This window comes from Panthera onca, chromosome B4, assembly GCF_046562875.1.
Source record: "Panthera onca isolate mPanOnc1 chromosome B4, mPanOnc1 haplotype 2, whole genome shotgun sequence".
Taxonomy (NCBI): Eukaryota; Metazoa; Chordata; class Mammalia; order Carnivora; family Felidae; genus Panthera; species Panthera onca.
In genome coordinates, this window is record NC_138345.1 from 37,744,049 (window position 1) to 37,763,028 (window position 18,980).

Sequence of the window (18,980 nt, forward strand, 5' to 3'; positions counted from 1 at the left end):
AGAGCGATGCTAGATAATCTACCACAATTTTTAAAAGCTGCCTTCACTGTGGGCTTTCTTTGTTTCTGTTGTACCCTTTCTGCAATGGAGGAAATACTCTCCTACTCTACCTTTTACTTCACAGAGCTGAAAGTGAATGATTTCCTGTGGTTCTCAGTACAAAGCAGTGATTTTTCTCTTCAAACAGGACCACGAGAGCTTGCTTTCCAAATGGCAGAACAAAACCATGGAAAACTTGATTGAACTGCACAACAAGTCCCCAGTCTGGAATGACGACACACAGTCTTATGTCCTGAACTTCCACGGCCGGGTCACTCAGGCATCTGTGAAGAACTTTCAGATAGTCCACGAGAATGACCGTGAGCCTGCAGGAAGGGTTGGGCGGGAATAGGAGGAAAGATGCCCTTACACGGTGGGGAAATGAGCACTTCCTATCATTGACAGGAAGTTCTGCCCAGGGGAGAATTATTGTTATTATTAGTTAAATGTTTATTTATTTTTGAGAGAAATAGCATGAGCTGGGGAGGGGCAGAGAGAGAGGGGAGACAGAGGATCTGAAGTGGGCTCCGTACTGACAGCAGCAAGCCTGATGCAGGGCTCAAAACTCACAACCCATGAGATCATGACTTCAGCTAAAGTTGGTTGCTCAACCGCCTGAGCCACCCAGGTGCCCCCCCACACACCCCCAGGGGAAAATTATTTAAGAAAGAAATGATTTCTTTGGAAAGATTGAAGTGTAGTTTAAAATAAAACTTCTTTTTTAAAAAAAATGTTTATTTTTGAGAGAGAGCGCACAAGAGAGAATCTCAAGCAGGCTCTGCGTGCTGACAGCTTGGAGTCCTGTGTGGGGCTCAATCTCATGAACCTTGAGGTCATGACCCGAGCTGAAATCAACAGTCAGAAGATGCTTAACCGACGGAGCCACCCAGGCAGCCCTTTAGAGTAAAACTTCTGAACCACTGTTTGGGAAGCAGATGCAAATGACCCTCATTCAAACTCTGGTCCTTGGAGCTTGTACTGTTCCCTCCTCTTGTCCTGTCATGCTAGTCATGAGTGGTCTCCTGCTCTCTGTATTTGAGAGGAATAGTAATAGAAGCTTGGCTCATGGTTAGCAGATACTCTTGTCAATGCCTCTTTCCATCCTTCTCAAAGTTTCCCATTTTAAAGAGACTTGGTGATTAACTGATCGATCTGAAGGATTTTTTTCCCTGTATCTTTCATAGGCTTTTCCCCAGTACAGCCCCACTATTTTCTAATGTCCTAATTTCTTTCTTTTCCTAGCTGACTACATAGTCATGCAGTTTGGACGTGTGGCAGACGATGTGTTCACCCTGGACTACAACTACCCACTGTGTGCACTTCAGGCCTTTGCCATTGGACTTTCCAGCTTTGACAGCAAGCTAGCATGTGAATAAGAGAAAGAAAAAGGGCTGAGTTTTCTCACTCACAGCTTTGAGTCACTTCCTTTGCTTTTGCCCCAGGACTGAAGAGTGACTGCCTGCCCCTTTGGGAGTAATCCCTGTATGTATGTATGTGTACATACACGTGTGCATGTGTACATAGGTACATGTGCATACACATGCGTATATGTACACATGCACCCAACTTCTCTGGGTTTCACGGACCTGGTCAGGGATCACAGCTTAACGTGGGGGACAGATTGTTCAAAGCACAGAGAGCTTCTTGTTCAGGGCACATTGGCGACTCCGGAAGTTATTGCCCAACAGATTCTGTGCCCTCAAGGGTCCGATTTCCTGTGCTTGGAAATGTACAGCTAGAATCAGGTTCTAATGAGTAAATACTTGGGTCTTTTTTCTTGAAGACCTTTCCTGAGTGGGATAGTTCCCTAAATTGCCTTCGGTCTTCAGTCTGCAAACTGTTTTTGTAAATGGTCAGAGAGGCTCTCACAGCTGCTCAGCTCTGTTGTTGTATTGCAAACACAGGCATGGCCAGCTCATAAACGAATGAGTGCAGCTGTGTTCCACTGAAACATCATTAACAAAAACAGGCAGCAGGCCAGATTTGGCCTGTGGGCCATAGTTTGCTGACCCCTGCTCCAGGTATATTTCTGTAAGTTACCTGGGCATCTTCCAGAATGGGCCCGTGGTCATGACAACATATGAGTGGGAAATGCATATCTCTGGGAAGCAACGGTCCCATAAATTGGATCTGAAAAGGCTACATCCATATAGCTTTTACCTGTTTTTTATTTTTCTATTTTTTATTTTTTAAGTAAGTTTTACGCCCAACGTGAGGCTTAAACTCATGACCCTGAGATCAAAAGTCACATGCTCTACCGACTAAGCCAGCCAGGTACCCCTTAAAAATTTATTTAAAAAAAATTTTTTTCAAGTAAGTATTATGCCCAACGTGGGGGTTAAAAAATTTTTTATTTTACCTTTTGTTGTTATTAAGTAAGCCTTCCTTTTACCTTGTTTTGGTGACAGTCGTTTCCAGAGCATCATTTACCCTCAGAACTGGGAAAACCCCCCATTAGTGATCATTTTGAGTCCACACAGGTGGCTTAATTCTGCTGTCCTACCTGAAGTACCCATGGGGGAAGCCAGTGCCAGCCACTTTACCCTCCCTATGGGAAGAAGTTCTGCTCACTAGGAAATAAATCGGGCATTGCACTGCCTTTATCAGAGGGAGTGTGGTATTTCTTTGGTGGGGCTAGCTTACTTTCCCCCTGGGGCTTGGAAGGCACTGATGTCACAGTCCCCCTCTTCCCTTTCTTCCCTCAGAGTAGGTCGGCCAGCAGCAATCTCAAAGTGGCTGTGGCCAAACTTGTTGTGATCAGGGATGTGAGAAACGTATGCAGTTGTCTTAATTTCAGTTTAGGCTGAAAGCATAAAGTCTAGGGGTGACTTAGTCTAGTTAAGACAGGGTGATTTGACAGTTGCCTTCATTTCCAATCCAGGAGTGCTTCCTACAGCTCTATTACATGGAGCCATTAGTATAAAGGGACACACACACCTATAGACCATGTAAGAAGTAAGAGAACTTTATATTTCGAAACTTGTTGTCATTGTGGAGAGAGGTGGCAGGGAGGCTTTGGTGAGGACCAGCTAGCTGACTCTGAGCTCTGTGGACCTTGTTAGGTGGAGCTTTGGGCCTCTCTTCTTAACCTAAATATTATCAGCTCCCTAAAGCCTGGCTCATTGGTAGAGATCACACTCCTGTCACTTTTCCTCACAGATCATAAGAGTTTTGCCAAGTCTTTCAGATTGTTAGCACCTCCCAACAAACCATATGACTCTGCTTGCTACTAGTTCACCAGTCTTAGAATGCATCTGAATCTTGAGAATCCAAGAACTTTGTGAGTTCTACATTCAGCATTGTTCAACTCCCAGTGTGCACTGAGCTGTTGGCCAGCGTGGGGCAAGGGATCAGTGGCTGTTGGTCCATCATATTTCCTTTCTGTGGACTTCCTTTTCGTCCCCACTTCCTGTTGTTCCTTGCTCCACATCAAATAGCAATGGGAAGGAAAGAGATGTGGGAGATGAAAAGACTCTTTACTCATCCCCTGCTGGCAAATCCTATCTGCTTGGTTTTGACATGGCTGGTTTCCATCTCAGGCATGCTTCCTATCAAGTGCCTCATTCATAGAAGTGCCCTAAAGCCCTTCAGGCCTCTGGCACCACCGTCCTGATGGACTGTCCGATCAACCCTTGTTGAAAACAGAAAGCTGTTCACTTCTCTCCGGTTGCGTATATGACAGTGTCTGGGGAAAGGGAGCCTGATGGGACTACTGGATCTAATCCTGCTTCCTCCTCTCTGTTCAGCTCAGAGACATCTATCCCCCAGCTCCTTGTACTTTCTGCTTAAGCGTGCAGCTGATTGGTTTTACATAAATCATATTTATACCTTTTGTATGCTACAGAAATAAAGATAATTTATATAAAAATGTGTCATCGTCTTCTTTGCAAAGTCCTATCCCTTACAGAGTTCTTGCAGTCATGTTCTGTAATGATCATTTTCTTTTTTTTTTAAGTTTATTTATTTTGAGAGAGAAGGCATGGGTGGGGGAGAGGCAGAGAGCGAGGGAGACAGAGATTCCCAAGCAGGTTCCACACTCAGCCCAGAACCTGATGTGGAGCTCGATCCCACAAACTGTGAGATCTTGACCTGAGCCGAGATCAAGATTTGGATGCTTAACCAACTGAGCCACCCAGGCGCCCCTGTAATAATCATTTTCATCATGTAAATCAGCTCATCCCAGGACAGCAGGAGTCTGCAGACTCAGAAGTTTGTATTCTAGAGACTGTCTAGACTCATCATATTCATGACGCCAAGAATTTTCTAGATACATGATGGGGCCAAGAACTGAACAAAGAGGGGGCCACAGAAGGGTGGGATTTTATATTGTTGTAGATAACCTGCACCAGTCGGCCTCCTGGATCTTCTTCATTGGTACTGCTTACTGATTCAGCAGCAAAACAAATTAAATATCTAAAACCGAAATAGACCCTATCTCTTGCCTCTGCATGTTCACATTTTAGAGCCACCTTATAGAGACAATTTGAAAAAAAAATGTGCTCACAAATCTTTACCAGGCCTTCCTGCACTTATCAGTGTCATAGTGAAAATGAGTCATGTGGAAGGAAGCAGGAAGTGCCTAAAAATTAGGAGGAGAGCTGGAGTCAGAATTTAATTCTTAGAGCTTGGTTTTTCTTTTTCACGTGGTTCTTTTTGGTTAAAGTGCGTGGCTAGCTAAACATCATTTGTGACACAATTTTGTGTACTTTTCAGTGACCAGGAATAATATCAATGGTCACTGACATGAAAGATATTAGCAAGTGTTTTTTAAAAATCTAAAACAGGCCTTTAAAAGGTTCTTTTTTCTTAAGTTGTATTTATTTAGAGAGAGAGAGAGGAAGAGAGAGAGAATCCCAAGCAGGGTCCTCACTGTCAGCACAGGGCCCAAAGCAGGGCTCAAACTCACAAACTACGAGATCATGACCTGAGCTGAAGTTGGACACTTAACTGACTGAGCCACCCAGGTGCCCCCAAAAGGTTCTTTTTAATCAGAAGTTTAGTAGATCACACAACTAGCATCAATTCACTTCCTTTAGATAGCATTACAGGTACAGAAATGAAGGGATGGTTTGATTGAGGCCAAATCCCAGGGTTCTGGCCCCCTTTCTGCCAATAATTTGCCATGTGCCCCTTTCCTCATCTATAGATTGAGAGATTTTGATATGATCTTCGATTCTTGCGTATGGTTCTCCCCACTCATCTGGTAACAGTGTGGAGGTCCATCTACTTGTGTTTTGAATTGAACTCTGGTTACCTCATGGACAGCTTTATGCCTTTCGTAGCTGATGATACTTCTGAGAGGAGTGCCGGATACCCCAGGAAAGGACCATGGATGCTTAAACTAAGGAACTGGAGAGGGGAGATTCTCAATGTGTCTTTGGTGAGAGACTCTGAAATGGCAGGGGTACATGATGTGGGAGAGACAGGGTCGGATGCTAAGGACGTGCAAAACCTCAGAACTGCTTTTCCCTAACCACTGGAGACATCTTGCTCCACTGAGAAAACCTGGGGTGTTGCAAGTTGCCCTTTCCCTCAGCCTCCAGATCCCCCTCTAGATAGAATGGCTCCTGCCTGTGTACTCATGCCATATGTCTAATAGCTGCTTTACTCCCATCTATAGCCCTCCTTTCATCTTCCCAGCTAGGGGCTTGCCAAGGACTGGCCAGATCCTGTCCCACCCCCTCAGACACATTTCTTGACCAATTGCATAATGGATTGTTTTGCCTCTTCTTCCTGCTTTTCACCTAGCTATCCTGGTCAATGTACATTCCTTAAAAGTCTCACACACTCTTCTCATCCACCAAAAGCCAGGGAAACCACAATAAATGGAGGATTTGCCATTGATGCTCAGAACTTAGGCAAGCCTTAAACCACAGATGGGTTCATGGCACCACCTACTGACTAGGGATGTACATTACAAGTACATTAAAATGACTAAAACTGATTCTGTAATCCAGAAGAGGAAGTTACAAAGGGCTCAGTGACCGTAACGACTAGTCCCTATTACCACATATTTACTAAGCACCCTTGTGATACGGTGTGAGTCTTTTAAACGTTTGAGAACAGTAATATTTCTGGAGTTTAGAAGCCGTAGAGGTATTCCAGGTAAAATGCCCAGGAGCAGGGTGGGGCGGGCGGGGCGGTGCCTGGGTGGTTCAGTCAGTTAAGCCTCTGACTTAAGCTCAGGTCATGATCTCGCGGTTTGTGAGTTTGAGCCCCATGTCAGGCTCTGTGCTGACAGCTCAGAACCTGGAGCCTGCTTCAGATTCTGTGTCTCCCTCTCTCTCTGCCCCTCCCCTGCTTGTGCTCTGTCTCTCTTTGTCTCTCAAAAATGAATAAGTGTAAAAAAAAATTTTTTTAAATGCCCAGGATTTGGCACATAAGTATCAATATCACTTCTATTAATATCCTTTCAAAGTGGAGCAATACATTCCAGATAATTCTGCTAGCCATGCAGTTATACAAAATGGTTTATATGCACTCATAGATTGCATATAGTCTATGCATCATAGACTATAGATGGTTTTCTAGGGACTATGAGGAGAGGAAAGAAAAACACAGTTTAACTGGGAAACTAAACATCCAGGTTCAAGTCTCAGCCCTGATCCTACCTTACATTCCTTTCTTTGTACCCATCTCTCCATTTCTACTTGAAGGAACAGCCTAGGCAAACAAACAAACAAACAAAAAACCCTGATGTTAATGGAAATTTTGGAAACACTTCAAATATGCAATGGGCCTCCAACGTTTTTTACAGCTCTGCCTAGTCTTTTGGTCCATCGGGCCCAAGCTCCTTTGCATGTTACCTTCTAGGGCTATGGCCCAGGCATCTGGAGGGCAAGAAAAGAATAAGCCCCAGAAAGCGCAAAGGTGGCAGGGGCCCATGTGGGAGTGGGTTTTTTTCTGGCCTATTACCACCTTTTATCAAACATTTTCGTTTAATATAGAGGTTTTCAAGCCTCAGAGTGTTAACATCTAGTTAAGTACTTACTATCTACCTAGATTCTGTCCCTTATCATGATTTTCAAAGATTCAAAGAATAATCCAGTAGTTCTCTTTATTCTGTAGTCTGGGGACGGTAAGACTAGGGAGGAAGAATGGTCCGAGAGAGAGTGGCAGGTAGAGGAGGGCTAGGATTTAGATTAAGATTTTAAAAATGAGGTAATGGGAATGCAAGCTGGTGCAGCCACTCTGGAAAACAGTATGTAGGTTCCTCAAGAAACCAAAAATAGAACTAGCCTACGACCCAGCAATTGCACTACTAGGCATTTATCCACGGGATACAGGTGGGCTGTTTCAAAGGGACACATGCACCCCCATGTTTATAGCAGCACTATCCACAATAGCCAAAGTATGGAAAGAGCCCAAATGTCCATCGAGGGATGAATGGATAAAGAAGATGTGGTATATACATACAATGGAGTATTACTCGGCAATCAAAAAGAATGAAATCTTGCCATTCGCAACTACATGGATGGAACTGGAGGGTATTATGCTAAGTGAAATTAGTCAGAGAAAGACAAAAATCATATGACTTCACTCATATGAGGACTTTAAGAGAGAAAACATATGAACGTAAGGGAAGGGAAACACAAATAATATAAAAACAGGGAGGGGGACAAAACAGAAGAGACTCATAAATATGGAGAACAAACTGAGGGTTATGGGAGGGGTTATAGGAGGGGGGACGGGCTAAATGGGTAAGGGGTACTAAGGAATCTACTCCTGAAATCATTGTTGCACTATATACTAACTAATTTGGATGTAAATTAAAAAAAAATAAAAAATAAAATTAAGAAAAATGAGGTGAATATGCAATTTCTAGGGCACAAATACACTTAAGGACAAAATACATACATATGATAGAAATAGGACCTTAAAAAACATGTCCTGATTTTGTCCTTAGTCAATTTTATATTCTATATCAGATACATAGAGACACAAATTTTAAATATTAATAATTTCATATGGTCCAAAAGAAACTTTAAACACTATAGTTAAAAAAAATAAAAATTACAATTAAAGCCTCTTCCCATATCTGTCCCCTTTTTCCCTTGCCCTGACTTCCTCCTGTAGTTAACTATTTTTAATTTCCCTCTAGTGTATCTTTATGCAAAAATAAATGCATTTGTGGGTGCCTGGGTGGCTCAGTTGGTTGAGCATCCGACTTCGGCTCAAGTCCTGATCTCACAGCTCATGAGTTCAAGCCCTGTGTCAGGCTCTGTGCTGACAGCTCAGAGCCTGGAGCCTGCTTCAGATTCTGTGTCTCCCTCTCTCTCTCTCTGCCCGTTCACTGCTTATGCTCTCTCTCTCCCAAAAATAAATGAACATTAAAAAATTTTTTTTAAAACCCCGCATTTGTAATTCCCCAATCTTTGTGCACAAAAGGTAGCATACTATATACTCAGTTCGATAGCTTGCTTTTTTTTACTTACACTGGAGATAATTCCAGATCAGTAAATGCAGGCCTTATACTTGTTTGTGCACCACAGTATTTCACTGTGGGAAGTACCACAGTGTTTTCAACTAATCCCCTATACATGGACAATTTGCACATTAAGAAATTTTATCAGGGGAGGAGGTGAAAAAAGAAATTTTATCAACGTGTTTTGAATACAAGCAGTGTTCCAGGGACCATGTTACCTATTGTAATCTTCTTCTTTTTCACTCCCCATACTCAGTAACTACCACAACGTTACCCCTTTATACTTGGTGCCTCCCACAGCCTTGAATTCTCCCCTTTGCTCTGCAAGTGTCCCCTGACTGCTTGCTGAGCATCTCCTTGAGGGTGGTCCATGGCTATGCTGGCCAACACCATAGCCACTTGTGCTGTTCAGTTATTCAAATTTAACATAATCAAAATAAAAGTCGGTTCTTCGGTCAGACTAGCTACATTTCAAGTTCTCAGTGGCCGCAAGTGGCTAGTGACCACCCCATTAGACAGGGCACATAAAGAACACTTCACTGTTGCAGAAAGTTCTGTTGGAGAGCACGGGTGCACAGAAATCTCAACCTCAGGTCTAAAGGTCACTCTACCTTTTTGCCATGTGGAAGTTGCTCCTCTTGTACCTCCCTCGTTAGACTGTCAGCATCTGGAGGGATGATGAACTTTCCTCTGTTTCTCCTTAGTGCTTACCTAGCACAGTGCCAAGGACATCATCCATGTTCAATAAATGTGGAGTGAAAACATGAGTGACGAGGACACCGAGGCTCCTGGTCTAAGTATGCCCAAGGTCACAATCAGGATATGCCTCAGCTGTTGAACCCAGATTATTTAGCTCCCTGGGTAAGGTTATAAGACATGACTTATGTTAACTTTCATTTCAAGATACTGAATCAATAGCTACCAAAAATGAAAATTTTAGCTGAATAACACTGGAGAAAGCTTTTCTTTCCTTTTGATTTTTTTTTTTCCTGGAAGTTTTGGATATCTGATCCTAAAGATCCCTTGGGAACCTCAGAGAAACACTCTCACTTGAGAATTGGGTGGGGAAGGCCCCAACCTCTGGTCTCTGGGAACCAATGGTTTGTTTTGGTCTGTAAATACACTGTATTGGTTTGCCAAGACTGCCATAGCAAAATACCACAGACTGGGTGGCTTAAACAGAAATTTATTCCTCGAGGTTTGGGAGGGAGGCTAGGAGACAAAGATCAAGAGGTTGGCATGTTTGGTTTTTCCTGAGGTCTCTGCCCTTGGCCTACAGTTGGCTATCTTCATCTTGTGTCTGCACGTGGTCCCCCTCTGTGCATTGTCTTTGTCCTTCCTAATCTCTCTTCTCATAAGGACACCAGTCAGATGGGATTAGGGCCCACCCTAAAGACTTCTTTTTAACTTAATCACCTCTTTAAAGACATTATCTCCAAACCACTCACATTTTGAATCCTGGGGATTAGGGCTTCAACATGCGAGTCTGGGGGAGGCACAATTCAGCCCATAAGTGTACATTGTTTCCTAGATAGACCCAGAGTCCATTCTCTTCCACATTTCTCTTTGACAAGAGATAGCAACGAATATTATGTTTATCAAATTATAGGCTACTTTTATTCTATTGAAAGAGAAAGACTCCAAACACCTTTGCTAAAGGTCTGCTTTGTTCTCCAAAACACAAGATGCAGTCCAGCTGATATGGAATGAAAAGTCTTCTTCAGGGAAAGCAAATAGATGTGTAATATGGAGAAGTGAAAAAAGAAAAGGAACCTGAGTCATGGATACCACAACCACGGTAGGGGTCAGCCACGTGATAGTGTTGAAGGGGGGCGAGGGTATGCTTTGAAGATATCCGAAAAACAGTAGAGATGCCTCTTACCTAAAGGCGCGGGAACAATCTTTTCCTGGTCAACTTCTTATGAGGCCATTAAATCCAGTAGTGGGTGTTTTTTTAAAAAAAGATGTGGAGAAGTTAGGGAAGGGTTCTAGTCACATTTTTCTCCCTGATTATAAAATTTGTTGTATATAGAAGAAAGAAGAATAAAGAAAATAAAATATAGAAGAATAAAGAAGAAAATAAAAAAATGCTTGAAACTGATGTAACATTGTGTGTCAAGTCTTCTTCAGTAAAAAAAATAAAGAATAGGGGCGCCTGGGTGGCGCAGTCGGTTAAGCGTCCGACTTCAGCCAGGTCACTATCTCGCGGTCCGTGAGTTCGAGCCCCGCGTCGGGCTCTGGGCTGATGGCTCGGAGCCTGGAGCCTGTTTCCGATTCTGTGTATCCCTCTCTCTCTGCCCCTCCCCCATTCATGCTCTGTCTCTCTCTGTCCCAAAAATAAATTAAAAATGTTAAAAAAAAAATAAAGAATAAAAATGAGAAAATTAAAAAAAGATCCTGTTTACCTTTAACCCGTCATTCTCCAACACTTTTCAATTTAGTTTTCAAAGACAGGATCATCCCACATATACTGCTCTTAGAATCCATGTTTCCATTCATTATATCATGACCAATGTTTGTCTGGATTATTTTTAAAAATCTTGTTATTAATAACTGAAAAGAATTCCATCACATAGATGTGGTTGAATTTGTTTAACACATATAGATAATTTGTTTAACCATGACCATGTGGGTTGGAAAAACAAAATTTATTAAAGGAGTGGAAATAATACCAAACAACATGTGATAATAGTAATTAATAAAATTTTTTACTATAATTTTGGAGTACAGACAACACAAATAGCCTTCCCACGTGAAAACCAGCTCTGACCACACCCCTGCCCTCCTCTTTCTGTGCTACTGAACATCAAGCCCTGGGTGAGAGCCATTTGTAGGACCAGGTAGAGTGGCCTGGATTGCTAAGAAGTGAGGTGAGCTGTGGATTATATGGTGTCATTTGAGGGGAGTCACATGTATCTCTTCTAGCTTGATCCAGACAGATGCAATACTTCCACCAACAGGTTCATTCCTGAGGGTCAGTGAAAGAGGGTCCTGTCCCTTAAGAAATGTACATACCCTTGGTAAGGGCAGGGCATGTATGTAAAATCACTGCTAGTCTTGAATCTTCGGAATTTCCATGTCTGAGAACTTTCTTCTACCTAAAGGGACCACAAAAGCTTGGGAAGTGGGATTCCTGAAGACACAGAGCTCCCTAGCCTGTAAGGGTGTGGACCAGGAGGCTGAGGTCCTGAAGGCACACTATTCCAGCCTGGATCACTTAGGGTCTTGGATAGTTAAGATTTGGGGGGAATAAGCCAGTCTGAGCTCTGAATTTCCTCTCAGCAATCTGGGTTGGATGTGATACTCCAAGGTTGCTTTATTGTCTCCATTCTGGACTCTGTCCTGTCTTCCTCTAAACCCTCTGAACCTTGGCTGGACTCAGCTCCCAACTAACCTATTTCTTCTTGTGTTTGAATTGTTATCTCAGTGAATGGAACCACCAATTGTTCAGTTGACAAAGCTTAGTGATTCTGGTTTCCTCTCTCACCCTCACAGCCAGCCTAGTTACCAATTCTTGTTGATTTTGCCTCTGGGCTGTTTCTAAGAGCCTTTCCCTCATCCTTAAACTCAGGAGCACTGCCTGAGGTTAGGGTATCTTGACTCTCCAATCCGGCCAGACACTGTTGCCAGAGGGGTCTTTCTAATGGTACTGATCGTGTCACACCTTTGTCTAAAGGGCCTTTCTGATGCCCAAACTCTTCAGCATGGTATATAATGATCTTCACAACCTGGCACCCACTTATTTGTAACCTCTTCCTCCAGCACACCAGTTTTCCTAAACACCCCGTGTGTACGTGCTCCTATACCTTTGTGGGTTTTCCACCCTCGAGTTGGTACGTTCTCATTTGCCCTTTAAGAGCTGGAGCAAATGTAACATCTATAACTTGGAATTCACTGTTCCTTCCCTTGGGCTTCCATTGAGCTCTGTATAATTGCCTTCTTACCTGGACTGTGAACTTCTTGAGGGCAGGGACCTGAATCTGCACTTAGCATGGTGCTCAAAGTCAATAGACATTCAACAAATAATTATTCCATTAGAGAGCCAGTGTTTACAGTTTGTACTTCCCTTGGTGCCTAATACTGTCTTGTATGGCAGTCTTTTTAAACATATGAGGTGTGACCAAGCCGTGATGTGACTCATTACTTAATAAGCATACCAGAATTTATGGAACCAAATGAGAGCTGCTTAGCTGCTTCCTTCAAAGTCTTCATCCTGTGAGGCTGGATACTTAGTCCTGCCAAGCTTTCATTGTTCAAAACACCTCTGGAACACCTCTCTTGGAAACAACTTCGGCATTTGTAGCACTTTCTTTTCAATCTCCCCCGTGGTAGCTTTTTGTTTGTTTCCACTTATTAAACATTTATTATGTGCTTATCTATCCCAGGCACCAAACTGGTGCTGGGTGAAAGATAAGATAAATCAGACATTCACTCTGTCTTCAAAGAAGTTTCTATTTGGTAAGGGAGATAAGATCTGGGCAAACACTGCAATACAAGCTTAAGTGATAATGTTCCCCAGTGATCAGATCCCCAGTGATCTGATTTTTGGAAAAAGCCAAAAGTCCTTTGGTTTCAACCTTCCAACAAGGTGAGTGACAGAGGTATGTGATAACACACTGCCTTAAACCAATGCCAAACAGGAGCCCAACGCGTTTCCAGTACCCTTCTCCCCAACAAGAGACTAAACTATCTGGCATGTTTGTTTCAAACCCAGACTCCCACTTTGTGGTAATGCTCTTCTATATATGGAGTCTTCTCAGCTAAATTATAAGCTCTTCGAGGGCAGGTGCTTAAGTCGTATTTTCATTTTTGTTCTCACAGCATCTGGTGGCCACATAATACATGTTGGATAAAGATTCATTCAGTTACTGAGCCCAAAAGGTGGCTCCTCGCACCACACGTACTTCACATCGAATATCCTCTCCCCATGTGCTTTGCTCTTGGTAGTGACAGATCTGCCGGGGCCACGGGACAACGACCGAAAGGACCAATGCAAGGGAGAGCGCGCGTGGGGGCATTGGCGGCGGATCTGGGACTACAGCCCGGGAGTTCCTGCTTCCTGGTTCCCCGGGGCGAGTGTCCTTTGGTGGGAGCCGCGGGGAAGGGAGCAGCCCTTCCTGCGCGTCGGGCGCCCGCCCCTCCCCCGGCCTCCCAGGGACTTGTGCGGAGAGGCGCCAGCCGGCAACCGGGGACGCCGAGGGTGGCGGGGCCACCTACAGGACCCCCCCCATCCCGGTTACGGGGAAGGTTTTCAGCTCCTGGGAAAGTCAGTCGGAGACTCGGCCAGGAAAGGCAGGAACCGGGGGGCTCGGGGAGGAGGAACAGAGTCGCAGCGGAGAGATCCAAGGGAAAGTCTGGGTGCGGGGGAGCGGCGGAGGCCGGGTCCCAGCGGAGGCCGGGTCCCAGCGGAGGCCGGGTCCCAGCGGAGGGGTCCGCGCCGCAGCAGTCCGGCCGCCCCGCCGCGCGCGCCCCTCCCCTCCTCCGCCGGCCCCGCCCCCGCCCGGCTCCCCCCTCCCCCCCCCCCCCCCAGTCTCCTCCCCGAGGGGCCGGGGGCAGGGCCGCCCCTCCCTCCGGGTCCCTCCCTCCCTCAGCTGCGCGCATCTCATACCAGCCCTCATTCCGCACATTCCAGGCTTCCTCCTTTCAAACTCCAGGCCAGGGGGCGGGCAGGGCCCGAGCTCCCGGCTCCCGCCGCCCGCGGCCGCGTCCCCCAGGTGAGTGGCGCCCGCCCCGCCGCCGCCCCGCCGCGCGCCCCCACCCCTCCGCCCCGCCGGCCCCCTCAGCCGCGTGCGCCGCCGCTCTTTTCTTCCCCCCCTCGCCCTTCCCGCCCCGGACCTCCCGGCCCGGCCCGCGCCCCCGCTGCCCTCCCTTCCGCCGCCGGCCCCCGAGCTGCCTTCCTCTCGCCCGTTGACTCACTCCTCCAGGAATAGGGAGCTCCCGTGCTTTCCCGTCAGTCCCATTCTGGGAAAACTCCTCCCTCGGCGCGCTCCGCTCCGCTCGGCTCAGCTCGGCTCGGCGCGCCAGCCCCCCGGCGGCGGCGAAGCGCGTGCGGGCCGGCGCGGGGTGGGCTCCGGCGGCCGCCCGCCCTCCTCCCTGCCCGGCCGGTGGCCCGGGCCGCCGCGGGGCCGCGCGCGCTGACCCCTGTCGTCCCGCAGCGCCGTCGCCGCCCTCGGGACCTCGGCGAGGAGTTGGCGCGCGCTGCGGACCCCGTGGAGCCGGCTTAGCGCCTCCGCCCCCCCCTTCCCCGCACCTTGGGACCGGTAAGGCTGCGGCGCGGCGCGGGGACTCCAGGACCTCGCCCGAGGGCCGGCGTCGGCGGTGCGTGAGGAGCTCTCCCGGCACGTGGAGGCGGCGCGGACCTCTGGCCGGGCCGGGGGTGGATGCTCGGGGCTCGCGGGAAGGGGGTCCCGGAAGCCGAAAGGCCCAGAAGCAGAACCGAGAGCAGCGGCGGTCGGAGAGACCCAGCACCCATGCCTCTTTTCTGCCGGGCCCTTTTCCGACTTGGAAGAGCGAGCCCTGGAGGTAGTGTATTGGCCGGTTTAAGTGCTGAGGCTTTGCGAAAGAGGAGAGCCCTCCGCAGGGTCCCCAGCTCCTCGGGACTTGAGAAGCCTGTTGTATTCTGTGGTGGGGACTAGCTCCAGGGAGGAGAACTCCCAGACCCGAAGCGCACGTTTCCCAGGGACACAGCCTCCGTGCACACGTGTGGAGAGGGGATTCCGGGCACACACGGTGGCTGTCGGATGATTTCATGTGACCGCCTGACTGTCCCGTCTCCCTAGGTTTGGGTGTAGGTGAGGGTGATATCTGTTCACATGTGACTCACCTTGTTTGTGTTGAACGTGAGTGTATTTACACTTGAGAGCAGTGCTGCCTATCTGGAAGTCTGAGTGTCTCTGAGCCCTTGTGCAATGCTACGTCTCTGCGTGTGTATTTTTCTGCGAGGATGTTGGTTCTGGGCATGACTTCCTCCCTGCATGGCCGTGGGCAAGAGAGTTTGTCTCTGGTGAGGTGTGCAGGGATAATTGGACCGTGGTGCTCGGGAGTGCGGTCCGCGGGCTGCATGCGCCCTGGACTGGGCAGAGCTGGAAGGAAGCTGTGCACACCCGCCTCTTCCAGGCAGCTGTCTTTCTGAGGGAGAGTGGGTGCTGTTCTTGCCTGAAACACTTCACAGAGCAAGATGGTAGAAGGCTAAAGGAAGTGGAGATCTTTGTCTTTCCCTGATGGGACAGGTTGTTGACAGAACTGGGGATGTTCGTGGGGGAGGATTCCCCGCCCCCCCCCCCCCCCCCGAGGAAACCGTTTTGAATCTTGAAGGGTGTGTAGCCCCTGCTTTTCAAGTTGGCCCCAAGGACAAAGAAGAATGGATGTGTACCAGCCTGAACTACTTTCTGCTGGTCCACCTCTCCTTGGAGCTCCCCAGCAGTCAGATGGAAGAATCCTAGTTCTTTACAACTTGCTAGACCACTCTGCACTTGGCTGTGGGAAGGGAGAGGGGTAACTGCAGGCATGCTTTGGTACCAACCCGGGAGGGAAGGGCTGCCTCTGACTTGCTAGTTGACTTGCTAGGGAAGACCCTTCTGGGTGTCTCAGTTTCCCCACCCCTTCCTTTATGCTTTGCTTCCCCCCCCCCCCCCCCCCCAACTCCAGTTGGGATTTACCCATTTGAAATATCTTAGAGGTGGGAGCTGGGTGGGGAGGGAGCCACAGATGTCCAGGAGATTGGCAGAAGTGACACAGCATGTGATGGTGTTGGGAGGGGGGGCACAGGCAGACCTGGAATCAGAGTTCTTTCTTCATTCCTACAACAAGGTGATGGGGAGCATAATGTTGAGGATTTCTTGGAAGGAAGGAACAAGATCCTCTCAGAAGGGTGGGGGCTGGTTGCTGCTCCTCCATGCACCTTGAGGATGCAGATGTTTTGGTGGGAGCCACCTCACTCTCTCACCTGACCAGGTGTGTGATTGGGGCTTTGAGGGCACCGGGTCTAAAGGTAGCATTGATGGAATAGAAAGGGTACAGACTTGGGGCTGGACATACCTGGGTGCAAATCCCGACAGTCACAACTGTTAAGGCCCTCAGGCTTAGTTTCCTGATGAGTAATATGGGAGGGTGGGTTAATTAATATCTATCTAAAACGTTTGTTGTGAAAATTCATTGTTTGCCAAGTATCTAGCACAGTGCATGGCATATTGCAGACTCCAGTGTTTCCTAAGCTTATTTCAGCATGGAACCTCTTTTTTCCCCAAGAACTTCACTGAATACCCTTTGACAAACCTTGCCCTGTTCATTTGTGTTTACTCAGCAAACATGAACTGAGCATTTACCATAGACCAGGCCCTGTGTGATGTTCGTCATCCTTAGGAACCAAGGTAGCTAGTGGCCCAGGTGGAGGTGGGGGCAGGGCTTTGTCACAGGGGCACAGGGTCTCCAACTCCTTTGTTCTTTTTTTTTTCTTTTTTTGATGTTTATTTATTTTTGAGAAGGGGGAGGAGGGGCAGAGAGAGAGGGAGACACAGACTCTGAAGCAGCTCCAGGCTCGGAGTTGTCAGTGCAGGTCCTGATGCAGGGCTCGAACTCATGAACTGTGAGATCATGACCTGAGCAGAAGTCAGATGCTTAACCAGCTGAGCTACCCAGGCAGTCCTCCAACACCTTTGTTCTAATTTCAGTTTTGCCTTGACCTCAGGGTGAATCTGCTGAACATTATTGGATACTCTAATGTTAGCCTCTAACTCCCTCATTTTAAAGATGGGGAAACCGAGGCCCCTAGTGGGACAGTAACTTGCCTAAGATTGCACAACTGGTGAGTCACAGAGCTGGGACTAGAGTCCATTTTGTTTCCACTTTGCATTCTGTCTCCTGCTCTGTGGCTCCCAATGCTCAGACCCCCTAGCCACTTCATCTAACAGGTGTGGAGGCTGGAACTGTCTGGCTTGGCAATGTCTCCCATCCTGTGGCTCAGATAGGAAGCAGAAATTCTCCCCTCCTTCCCAGCAGAAAGCACAGAACTGTAGAATCTGAGAATGCCAACTTTGGAAGGGACCCTCAAAGGGTCTTTAAATGCACCCTCCTTTTTCCTCTCTGGTCTGTACATTACTCAGCCAGGTGGAGAAGGGTCTTCTTATCTTTCTAGATTTTCTGGGATGCAAGTGTCGCAACTTCCCTCTGCCTCCATTCTGGAGTCTTGTACTGGTGACTGTCACACAGCAATACCTGTTGCCTAATCCGTGGCTCCTCTCCTCCTTCTCAGTGGAAGTGGAGGACACGGGTCACCAGCTCTGCTCCATTGCCTTTCCTGTAGTTGAGGTCAGTCTGGGGGCAGTGGGAAATTCAGGGCTTGTGAGGGTGGCTTTACCTTGTCTGTCTTGCTTTGCCCCCCATGACCCTTTGTTGGCAGGGGTTCGGAGGACAGCTCCCTTTAAAGCTCTGAAATTGGAGCTGAACAGCTGCTCTCCTGCCCCCCCCCCCCTTCCCCCCCAGGGGTTTAACCAGTTCAGGGGCCCAGGTGGAGGTGGGGGCAGGGCTTTGTCACTGGGCAGTGCGGTCTCCAACTCTGGAGCTTTTCCTGAACTCTTCTGAAATGACAGTTCTTCCCTTGCTTTTGGTTTTTCCATTTAGATATTAGGGAGATTCGAGTCACCTCCTGGGTGATACGGTCCTGGAGCCTTCAGCTGCTAGCGACTGGATCTTTGGGAACATTTCCACTGGAACTCCAGTCCCTAAGATAGGTACCGTGCCCTCCTATCTGTAATACAGGCCCTTGGAAAGGCCGGAGGATGGGCCCTGCCTCCCTGTGGTGTGGGCCAGCTGAGCTGAGGGTAGGCGGGCCCCCATGGGTGGGGACCCAGCTTCCTTTGACCCAAACTTCATGGGAACAATGGACTTCAGAGGAGTCACCAGGGGCAGGAAATAGGAGCTGTGCTAAGGCAGGGTGACCCTCCTGCAGGATGGGGTTGCATATCCGGCTGAAAGGAAAGGCAGGGTGTTGGGGGCAGTGCAGAGGGCACTGGGTAGGGCCGATGACACATAGGGTGGGCCTCTCCTTCCAAGGGGGCCCTTGACTTAGAGTGAAACCTGAGCTGCTTAGAGCTCATTATTTGATGGAGCCGTCAGCTTTGTGTCTTACCAGCAAAGGTATTGTGGTGTCTGCCAGTGTCAGCTCATGCCAGGCTGACCCCTGCCAGAACCATGAATTCCCCTTCCCTTCAAGCACTTCAGAGGTCTGCGTGAATTGTCCTGGCTTGAATAAAAGTCTAGTTTTGTTTCTTCCTGGCTGGTCTCCATCTTGGCTTTGAGCCTTGAGTAATAGTTGACGAGGGAGGCAATTTGTTCAGTAGGCAGAGCTCTGGGTGGGGAGGCAACAGGCCTGGGTCAGCTGGACAACATAAAGGGATTTTTTTTTTTTTTTTTTTAAGCCATCTTCAGAGCAAGAAGACAACCAGGACAGGCAGGGGGAGATTCCTGCTTGAAGCAGGTGGTGGAATGTTCTTGGAGGCACAACACACTTATCTTGCCT

At 47.7% G+C, this 18,980-nt stretch overlaps 2 protein-coding genes and 1 non-coding gene across 17 annotated transcripts in view; 2 read left to right on the forward strand and 1 right to left on the reverse strand.

The window, feature by feature from the left end:
- The window catches only part of TULP3 (TUB like protein 3), a 67,298-nt gene extending 63,391 nt beyond the window's left edge, over positions 1 to 3,907 (forward strand). For all 6 annotated transcript variants that reach the window (XM_060658715.3, XM_060658714.3, XM_060658717.3 and 3 more), the window contains 2 exons: positions 188 to 359; positions 1,282 to 3,907. In XM_060658715.3, the coding sequence (XP_060514698.1) occupies positions 188 to 359; positions 1,282 to 1,415 (306 nt within the window). In that variant the 3' untranslated portion in view covers positions 1,416 to 3,907. The remainder of the gene's footprint in view (positions 1 to 187; positions 360 to 1,281) is intronic.
- TRNAK-UUU (transfer RNA lysine (anticodon UUU)) lies at positions 2,243 to 2,315 on the reverse strand. The gene has a single exon. It is a non-coding gene; the product is annotated as a tRNA-Lys (tRNA).
- Positions 3,908 to 14,026: 10,119 nt separating the features above from the next.
- The window catches only part of TEAD4 (TEA domain transcription factor 4), a 70,477-nt gene continuing 65,523 nt past the window's right edge, over positions 14,027 to 18,980 (forward strand). For 5 of the 10 annotated variants that reach the window (XR_009617508.3, XM_060658685.3, XM_060658686.3 and 2 more), the window contains exon 1: positions 14,731 to 14,986. Coding sequence is in view for 4 of the 10 variants with exons in the window: in XM_060658685.3 (XP_060514668.1) it covers positions 14,845 to 14,986 (142 nt within the window). In the remaining 6 variants the exon portion in view is untranslated. The other 5 variants (XM_078450170.2, XM_060658687.3, XM_078450169.2 and 2 more) reach the window with 5 other exon arrangements.